The 10,726-nt window shown below is 35.7% G+C and overlaps 1 protein-coding gene across 1 annotated transcript in view; it reads left to right on the top strand.

Annotated features, from left to right (window-relative positions):
- LOC106175986 (exostosin-1a) overlaps positions 1-10,726 on the top strand; it is a 43,657-nt gene that overhangs the window by 27,680 nt on the left and 5,251 nt on the right. The window contains exons 2-8 of the mRNA XM_087018965.1: positions 1,295-1,369; positions 2,083-2,209; positions 7,125-7,244; positions 7,997-8,290; positions 8,619-8,711; positions 9,209-9,298; positions 10,426-10,586. Of these exons, the coding sequence (XP_086875091.1) occupies positions 1,295-1,369; positions 2,083-2,209; positions 7,125-7,244; positions 7,997-8,290; positions 8,619-8,711; positions 9,209-9,298; positions 10,426-10,586 (960 nt within the window). The remainder of the gene's footprint in view (positions 1-1,294; positions 1,370-2,082; positions 2,210-7,124; positions 7,245-7,996; positions 8,291-8,618; positions 8,712-9,208; positions 9,299-10,425; positions 10,587-10,726) is intronic.

Consider the following 10,726-nt stretch of genomic DNA (forward strand, 5'->3'; position numbering starts at 1 on the left):
CAGTCTATTATTATTGTAAACAGCATATCTTCAATAAAGGAAAGAGAGACATATTTTCTGATTTTTTTTTCTTTTTTTTTTATTCGGTGAATATCAAAGCTTTTAGTTGCCAAATAGTTCCCACAGTTCTGATATGTTGCTTGTTTGAAGTAAGGTAGGGTTATGACTACAGGGTGAATGTTTTCATTTCAGTATTGAAAATCATTGTGTAAAGATTATATTTAGTATCTTGATTGGGTCTAACTTTTGACACTTTGGACTGTTTGTTTAAGAAAATTAGAAACTGAAGGTTATGTAGGACTGAAATTTGCCTGTTCGACAGTTGTAAAATCTTATCTCTCTCTCTCTTTCTCTCTCTCTCTCTCTCTCTCTCTCCCTCTCATTATTGAATCATTATTGAATTTGAATTACTGAAAGACCACAGATCATACTGCCAGACTTTGTTGGAATTTTTTCTTAACGGGATTAAAAAGGTTTTTTCCCAGTCTCATTTCACTGTTTGAATAACCTTTGGCTGGAAGCCAAATAAAAGTCTGAAACATCTAGAAATCTTATAAATATGGCATTGATATGATAACCGTATGTAATTTCTGAATGAAATGCAGGTGGCATTTTTTTTCCTCATGTTGCATTTGCTTTTATTGTTGTGCGGAATGTGTAAGGTTATGGGTTCATCTCCTTTATAGACTCTAGACAAAAAAACATTCAATTTCTGCATGTTTCATGGGTAAAAGACTTAGTTCATCAGTTACGTCTTCACACGATCATCAAACCTACTTCAGCATCATTCTTCATTCATTTAGTGTGTTTGTTATCCTCCTCTCACAATATTATAGCTAATATGATGAATAACCCTTGATGAAGAATGATAAAGATAAAATAAGCGCACCTGCAGCTTAATGAAAAACTTGCACAGATGTGCCTACTGAAGTGATTATTTTCTATTATGTATGTGCAGCTGTTCTCTGTTCATATTTGTTTGCGTTCTGTATGGATACACTCCTTAATGTTATATAGTGCAATGATTTAATATACCTTCTTAATGTGTTCTTTCCCCCTTGAGTGTGATATTGAAGCAACTGTTGCTGAATTTGATGTTTTTGTTTCAATAGAAATCTAATGGTTATACTTTTTTATCACTCTGTATACACTGAATCCTTTAATTTTGTTGAATTGTCATTTCTGTAGTAGAGAACAAAGTAAAGTTTGTTTCAGATTCACTGAAGGCTTCTCTAATTTAACAAATTTTGAACTGTGAAATGTTTTATCAATGTCTGTCTTCTCTCTTTTGTAGGTATGATTACAAAGTATTGCTCAACAACTCTACATTTTGTCTAGTCCCTAGGGGCCGCAGGTTAGGCTCCTTTAGGTGAGTGCTTTCCAGCTGCTGTAACACCCAACACAATCTTGTCACACCTAAAGCAATCTTGTCACACCCAACACATTCCTGTCCAATTTAAAGCAATCTTGTCACACTTAACACATTCTTGTCACACCTAAAGCAATCTTTTCATACACAATGCAACTTCGTCACACACAGGGAAATTTTATCACCATTTTCACAGTTTTATCACATAAAATACAACCTTGTCACACAATATAGTCATGTTTCACAGTTTTAAATCACCTTGCTGCACATCCAACCCAATTTTATCACACCAAACACATTAAGCAGAACTTGGTGTTATCAAACAATTTTGTGGTCAGTATCATATTTATATCTTGCTCCTTATTCAAGTTGTGTCCCACTCATTCAACACAATACTGTCACACCTTACTCAATATCACTAAACTTAATATGGTCTTGTTGCTATAGGGAATTTAGATAAGTGTCAGTGTTATTTGAAGAAAATATTTTTAGTAATTTCATAAAAAAAGTTTTTAGTAATTTCATAATTTATGCCTAAATGATTTGAATAAATTGAGCGTTGTCCAGCCAATAAATTCTCTACATTTACCAGATTTGCAAATGTCAATGTAAGTAATGCGTTGGTGTGTGTGTGTGTGTGTGTGTGTGTGTGTGTGTGTGTGTGTGTGTGTGTGGAGAAGTTCATTAAATGATTTTTGATCTAATATTCACAGGTTTATAGAAGTGCTACAGGCAGGCTGTATCCCAGTCTTATTAGCCAATGGCTGGGAGCTGCCATTTTCTGATGTGATAGACTGGAACAAAGCTGTAGTCTGGGGAGATGAAAGACTACTTTTACAAGTAAGTGGTAAACGGCATTTTTATACAGACATTATACAGAAATTTTAGTATGGAATCATGGAATTCTGAGATTTTTAATTATATTTTTAACCAACACACATACATACTCACACAGATGCTTGTGCACACACACACACACACACATGTCAAACATGGGGATTTTCAAAAATATATATATTTCTAAGTGCAGAGTCTGGAAGATAATTGCATAATATGTCTTAACATTCTGAACTGCTGAGTAGATCTCTCACAAAATAATTTCCCAGTTGAGCGGCGTGAGTTAATCATTCATAAGCCCTGACTGTTCAGAGAGCCATTCCTTTTATCTTCAAACCATCTGAGCGTAATGTCAAATATACACAATGGGATGCAGAGAACGATTAATTACACGTGTACATTACATGAACTGTCAATACAAACGGAAGAGACCAGATGTGTTTTGTGGGTTCGGGGGAGGTGTATTAAACCATTTTGTCCAAAATTGCTAGAAGGCTTTGTCTGGGAAGTAGATTGCTGTATGGGGAGCCTGGGTAATTAGATTTCTCTTTGACCCCAGGGAGGTCGGCTGTTCTTCAATTAAACTGCCCACCAAAGTTCCGGGAGACTCAGGGGAGATCTGTGACATTAAATATCCTTTAAATTGAAACCACATTAATAGCCACCCCCTCAAGACTAAGACCCCATTCCCACAGATTTTTAGATCGATCTATACCTTGTGGGGAGTCTCACTGTCGGCTTAGCCGGCTTAAGCGTCTGTCCCGCCTACTAAAAGCTGTAAGGGGGTAATTAACTGTTGTGCGTGCTCAGCTGACTGCAATTTAGTGGGAACCCCGAGGGAGTTAGGTTACTCTAAATCTCTGGGAATGCATTCTCAAAAATTTAGGTTTTGTATGTATAGAGAATAATAAGAAAATTTTCAAATCAAACTGGTTGTCAGTCTCCAGCTGTAATATTTATGATCCTATGAACCTTTCCTGTAGGTTTGAAAATGATAATTTTGTAGGTTTAAGGAGTAAAAATATCTGAAAAGTTCAGTGCAGGAGTTGGTGATATAAATACCAGCACACAGAAATATTGATTGATACGTTTTGAAAAGTTAAATGACTTCATGTAACACCATTGATAAATGTCTAAAAAGGATAAATGTTGAGGAAGAAGAATATGTGTTTAGAATTATGTAGTTATTACTGTATTTCTCAGTCATCCAGCCCACCCTCATTTTTTGTTAAAAAACAAAACTTGTCGGCTATAATGTCAAGAGAAATGAAAAATGCAGACTGTCTTTTTTATTCTGCGCCATCTTGTGGTATGGTTGATTATGAACAAGATGCTGGTTGACTGAAAAACAGCTTTCAGATAGCTTTTCTTATTCTTTGCTGGGTAGCTCTAACAATTTTTTTTTTTAATTCCTTAGCCATATCACTACTTTTTCATCCCTTTTTTCACAAAATGACTAAAACAAGTCAAGTTAACCCCACTTTGTGTAGCCAGTTTAAGTCGGTTTTAGCATTTCTCTAAATTGGCAAGTGTTAGCACATCAGTGACTAAGATATGTCAACTTATATGTAGCTGATAGGCATTGATCAACAGGGAATTATTTCCTGTCTAATATTGACTTTTAATACAGAACTGTGCCCCTGCAAAGATAATGATATAACATGGGTATTAATATTTGTGCTAGGTATTTGCATTGTTATGTATCATTTGTTGGTAATTAGCTTGAGGATGCTGAATCAAGTTGGGTCGTGGATAATATGGTGAAGTTGAATGTGTTTTTTCACTGACAGAAAAGGGTGTGTGTGTTTTTTTTTTTTTTTTTTTTTTTTTTTTTTTTTTGGGGGGGGGGGGGTGCTATGCGTGTACCAGTATATATGATGTATGTATGAGAGAGAGAGAGAGAGAACTCAGTGGGCAAAAGAAAGAAGCAAAATTAGAAAAGAGAGAGAGACTGTTATACATCAACTTCAATACTCATGTCTTTTCTGGCATCGCCTGGGCATTCACCAGTGCCACATTGGCCAAACATTGCCCCACATTGCTGAATGGTTAAGTGAATCTTGTACTACAGATGCCTACGTAATACCTTGAAAAAGCTTACCACTTTAGTGCAATTAAGCAGATTACCTCCAGTCCCTGCATGTCTCTAATGGAAAAGAATCAATGAAGAAGGAAGTCATGAGATTGCATGATCTGTCAAGCAGAAATTTCTGAAACGGTTCTGAAAAATTGGATTGCCACTGTGATGGTATTGGGTTATCATAAGCATGATTTTATTGGAGTTTTTGGACCCTCGGTTTCTTGGCACAGAGAGTTCCTAGAAATAGCTTTGACCATAGGGTAGAGAGAAATGATGCGTGGGTAAAACTGAAAATCTTTAAGTAAGTTGGTCAACTTGGTCAGATTGTAGCAGTCACTGGATCTTTTCAGTGGGTGAAAGTTATCTGTCTTTCAGATAAATAATTTTTTAAAAAATTGAAATATATTTTTTTATGTAGCATTTGAGATGCTTTTAGTGTTCAGTTTTGTTTCTATCACTCGGTAGGAATCTTCTAATTTCAAGACTTTTTAAAAATTACATTTTCAGGTGAAATTCACAATTTGCCCCCATTGAAAAAATCGAGTCACTACCGTAAATCCACATCTGGGTCCCCTCGCCATCTCTCTATGGGGTCACAGGCATCCCCAGGGTAAATTATACTCTGCATTTGTAGAAGTTTCTACTCCTCCCTTCTATCAAAAAAGTCACATTTGATTATGTCGTTCCAATGGATATACTTTATGGCCAATAACCAATCAAACTTTCAATAATATTGGTTTTGAAGTCCAAGAATCTTTGGGTGTTAATCTGACTATTTATTTATTTATTTATTTATTTATTTATTTTGGTGATCTTATTAGAAGTCACTTCCATTCCCAGACATACTTAATGAAATTAGAATTTAAACTAACTTGAAGACCACTGTTATCAGGGAGAGAAGATGAGTCAGCGGCTTACACAGAGAGATCAAATGGTACCCGTCTTCCCCCAGTGTGCTTATTGGGTAATACAGCTAGATATCTCTATTATCTGAGACCAGGTCTTGTTGTTACACCAGTCCCTAAACATCAACACTATCAAATGTTCGCTTTGGGATTGTTCAGATTCCCGTAAGACTCATGTTTAGAATTGTTCATGGACCCAGTTTCACAAATAAGAACAACTTAAGATGGAAAAGTTGTCTAAACTTTTTAGGCCAATGTTTTACTGTGTTCTGATCCAAGATTGAACAGTATTAAGTCCATTTACATGAAGTATTAGGCCTGTTTTGCAAAAAGAAAGACATGATTAGTGATTATATATATTCTTGTGGTCTGCATCAGATTAATCCTGATATTTAAGCATTTGGTCTTATAGTTAGACCAACTTTTTTGTCTTAGATATGTTTTGAAACTGGCCTTGGTATATTTCAGTACTACTTAAATTGTACATTTTTAAAAATTATTTAAGAAGGTGGGGGCCAGAAACTTTGTGGTAAAACCAAAGTATGTGTGATGTATACATTACTACCAAGTTGCCATAAGTAGTGTGAAGGAAAGAAAGTACATGTGGCCTTTAACTGTTAAAAACAAGGGTGAATTAATCTGGATAAGTTTACTCCAACAGCACTTCCAGTATCGAGTAAAAGTGCATTACATGTGATATTTGGTGGGGAAGAGGTTGTCCTCTGTAATAAAACATACTGTCAAACATGGTGCTGTAGATGAAATGAGAAGTGACTGTGTAATGAAGAGCCCAGGTAGTGCTGGTATTTCACATTACATTGGATGAAAGTGTTCAGCATTATACAAAGTTTTTCAGGGTTGTGCCTTATTTTCAGGATTTTCAGTTTTATTTATTTATTTATTTTATTTTTATTTTTTTCACATAGTCTAAATGCAGTGAGATACCATAAGCAAAGTTTTCAGGATTTTCAGTTACAACTTTCACCCATAGATGTGTAATTTAGGGTTTCAATTTTTTAAAGGGGAATAGTAGGTAATATCAAGGGATTATTTTTGTGAAATTCATTGAAGTACAGAATAAAGTAAAATAATGAGTTCTGATCAAACGTTGTTTGTTTAGCGCCTTGAAGGGTGGATCCATATCTGTATAAAAATTTGCACAAAATTTTTTTCCTTTTTTTTTTTAAACAAAAATTCCAGACCTTATCAAGCATAAAATCAAGTAACACAACGTTGTTCATCTCCATTAGAGTAAATGCCTGTAAACCTTCTTGGGGAAGCCACATTGCCTTTCAGAAAATTTAATTGCTGATCATTTGGAAGGGTTTCTCTTAAACCCCTAGACATTGGGGAAGGTTAAGTCAATTTCCTTTCTAATCACTTCTCTCTGGGGTTCCCTGTTCTTCAGTTCAGGAATACATTTAGACTGATAGTCTCTGCCGAGTGTTAAGTTCATAGAGATCGATTTCCTAGTGACATTGAATATGAACTTTCACTTTACTAGGTAAATAACATTTCATTCTCGGTAGTCTCAATACAATTTAAAGCCAGTTCAAAAGCAAAAAAAAAAGATAAACCCAAAATTCAGATTATAATTAATGTAAACTAAGGAGTACAATTTTGAATTTTAAATTGGTGTATTTGGTGATAATTCCATATTAAGGTATTATATCACCAGGCACTTTAAGCATCTCTTTACATTCTGATCATTTGTGCTTGTTTATGAGAAAAAATACAAATATAAGGTCTAGTTCAAAAATTAGAACCAGATTGCTTTGCTGCAGGTTACTGATAGTCCACATTAACCATTAGAAGGTTTTTTTCCATATTATGACATTATGTTGCATATGTAGTCTCTACTCAAACCTGCAAGATTCTGGGTCAACAGGTGTGACCGTGTGTTACCCTTTTAATATTTTCTTTATATTTTCAGGTCCCATCCATTGTTCACTCAATCTCGGATGCAGATATTTTAGCCTTTCGCCAGCAGACGCAGTTCTTGTGGGAAACTTACTTCTCCTCTGTGGACAGTATGGTGCAGACTGTGCTGGAGGTAATGACGAGAGAGAGAGAGAGAGAGAGAGAGAGAGAGAGAGAGAGAGAGAGAGAGAGAGAGAGAGAGAATGGTCCAATTTGTGTGTGTGTGTGAGAGAGAGAGAGAGAGAGAGAGAGAGAGAGGAGGAGGAGAATGGTCCAGTTTGTGTGTTTGTGAAAGAGAGAGAGAGAGGGATGTGGGTAGAAGAAAGACAGAGAATGAGGAGAAAAAGGGGGAAGAAAAAGAAAAAGTGTGTGTTTATGTGTGCGTGGAAGAGGGAGAAAGAGATATGGCCCAAACTGAGAGAAAGAAAGAGAGAGAGTGGGATAGACGGTACAATCCAAATAGTGTGTGGGAGAGAGAAGGCAGACTGCTACATACCAGTGACCATTTTTTACGAAACAGACAGACAGTGAGACAGGCACGCATTACATGTGAGTGGCAGATATAGACAAAGGACAAACAGCATGAAAATTAATGTAAAGGTTAACATACCTACAAGGCTGAATTCTTCAGTTAGTTAATCTTACATGAAATCAGAGGTCTGTTATTCCAAAATGCAGGAAACATTGTACTTCGCATGAATTGAAGTTTAAGAATATGACACACTTTAGAATAGCATGTGTAATTGTTAATTTTAGATGGTGTGTTTGAGAAATTTAAGTTCAATCTATGCTATGCATATGACCATTAGATAAATGTGCAACGAGCATGGTAGTAAACTGCTTTTATTTGTTCTTCTTAATATTATTATATTTCGTGCATTCCAGATCCTGAAAGAGCGCGTCGTTCAGCACAGTGCGCGGACCAGCGTCATCTGGAACAGCACACCTGGAGCCTTCAGTATTCAGACAGACTTCTCTGAAAATTTATCAGACTTCCCATTTTATAATAATATTAATCAGCATAGATTATCCCACAGTATGGTGCTGCCACCTATGTTACCGTTGGCCACAGGGGGGAATTTTACAGCAATAGTGTACGTGACCAACTGCGTAGTGCTTGGTTCCTCGCCTGTGTCCAAGCTTTTGAAAAATTTAGTGAAATCCAGTTTTTTAGCAAAGGTGAGTTTACTTCTTTATTACATTTCAAGACTTGTCTCTCTGTGTACTATGGAATGTGATTTATGCAATTGTTTTATTTTGTTGTGTTGGTTTATTTTTTTATTTTATTATTTTTTTTTTACATAAAAGGAGAAAATGTAGAATTTGATAGTGATAGTTTTTTTATAGTGAAGAGTGAAAAAAAAAAGAGAAAAGAAAATCGAGTGCAGCTTGACTTATAAGTGCTTAAAAAATCCAAAAAAGTAAACTCTTATCTCCCAATATCCGAGTCTTCATTTTGTCTTCATAATAGCTTGTAAATTCTAGCAATAATTATAAATATTTTCAGATTATAGTGTTATGGAATTGTGATGGCCCTCCTCCAGTGAGAAGTAAGTGGCCTGTCATCCCGAAGGTGCCAATGATTATCAAACCAGTCAAGGTGGGTAGCAGATATCTTGATTTTCTTTTCCTTGGGAGTGGTATCAGTCAAAAGTGTTCCCAGAACAGGTTTAGAAACTTGAAGATATCTGGAAAACGAATGTCAGGCCAAGAACCACTTTTGGAACAGGTTCAAAAGCCTAAAAGTACTTTTATAACAGTTTTTAAAAGCCAAGAACTACTTTTAGAACAAGAATAGAAACCAGAAAGCACGTTTGAAACAGGTCAATTAGTCAAAAGAGCACACCAAAACAGGTTTCAAGTATTTTAAAGCACACGCAAATCACTTCGATTATAAAATTGGGATAAACTAGGCCAGTTGTAAATGTGTCTGTATTCTTCAGTAACAAAAAGAAGCCTTTTAAGTGTTTTCCATAGCTTATGGATGACATGGTGTGCAGATAGTACTCAAATTCCACAGCAGATGTTTTATTACAGTAGCAGCCTCTTAACAATCTTGTACGTATTGTGGTTTTTATTTATTGCCTTTTTTTCCAGACAATCAGTGCCAGGTTTCATCCATGGGAAGAAATCAGTAATCAAGCTGTCTTAAATCTTGATGAAGATGTCATGCTTACAACTGACGAGGTAAAAATACAAAAAAAAAAAATGTTTGTGTTTAAGTAAGTGTGTAGAGTGGATAGCGGACTTACAACTTCCAGATATTTTCTTTTTTTTTTAATCAGTTTGAAACTCTTAGAGTGGGTTCCCACAGATTTAGATCAATCTATCTGGATCGACCTAACTCCCTAAATTGCTGTCAGCTTCCGGGAGCCGAGCACGCACAAAAGTTAATTACCCCCTTACAGCTTTTAATAGGCAGGACAGACATTAAAGCCAGTTAAGCTGTCAGCAATCTAGTGAGACTCCCCACAGGGATGGATGGATCTAAAATCTGTGGGAATGGGGTCTTATTAACTTAAGTCACAGCCCCAGAACCAGTAATGAAACGTGGAACTAAATTAAGTAAGTCAGAGAATTTTGTCTTGTGAAAATAACAGCTCTTAAGATAACAGGAGAAAGGAATGTAACAAGAGTTTTGTTCTAGCAATGATAAGATGACTCTAACCTTGTTAAGTTTCTTTGTAATCAAATAACACAGAAACTCTAAGCAGCCATGAAATGCAATTGTTATTCAATTTAGAGACACTTTTTTTTCTGTTCAAGAGACAAATGGAATTACAATAAGAGCAAGACAGCAAATTTTTATCAAGCAGAATATCAAAGTATCAGTTTAGGCATCTAACTACCAGTTTTGTTACTGTTTCACAGTGAATAATTTGGTTAAATATTCCCTTATGACTGGTCTGCAGTTAACTTATTGTATTTGGTCTAAATCTGCAGATATAAAGAAGCAATTTTAATTTCTTTGTATTCTTCAGTGTTTTGGAAACATGTTTTGTATAAGCCTGCAAAGCAGAAAGGCAATAAAATGACATTACAAAGAGCAGTCTTGTTGTATTTTATTTCATATTATTGGATTTTTTTTTATAGGAAAGATACATCTTACATCAGACAAGCAAGTGAAAGGTTTTTTTTTTTTTTTTTTTTTTTTTTTTTTTTTTTTTTTTTTTTTTTTTTTTTTTTTACTGATTGGGCCCATTCATCTTGTATGCAAGACGCGAAAATAAAAAAAGACATAACTTTGCATGTTGTGTCATAAATCAATGAATTTTCGTCCCATTAATGATCGTGTTCTGTCTGTCTCTTTTCAGATTGATTTTGCCTTTGTCGTCTGGCAGCATTTCCCAGAGAGGATTGTGGGATACCCAGCTCGTAATCATTTCTGGGACGAGCCTCGCTCTAAATGGGGCTACACCTCCAAATGGACCAATGAGTACTCTATGGTGTTGACAGGGGCAGCGTTTTACCATAGGTCAGTATTAACATCGGGACTATTGGCTGACCAATAGATGATTGACCCTTGGCAGTGGTCACTTTATCTATCTCTAGAGTTTTTCCGGGTCCAGGACCACTAACCCATCATGTCTCCACCCCACCCCCCCAACCCCACCC

The sequence above is a fragment of the Lingula anatina genome, chromosome 8, assembly GCF_051362555.1.
Source record: "Lingula anatina isolate TDL-2025a chromosome 8, LinAna3.0, whole genome shotgun sequence".
NCBI lineage: Eukaryota > Metazoa > Brachiopoda > Lingulata > Lingulida > Lingulidae > Lingula > Lingula anatina.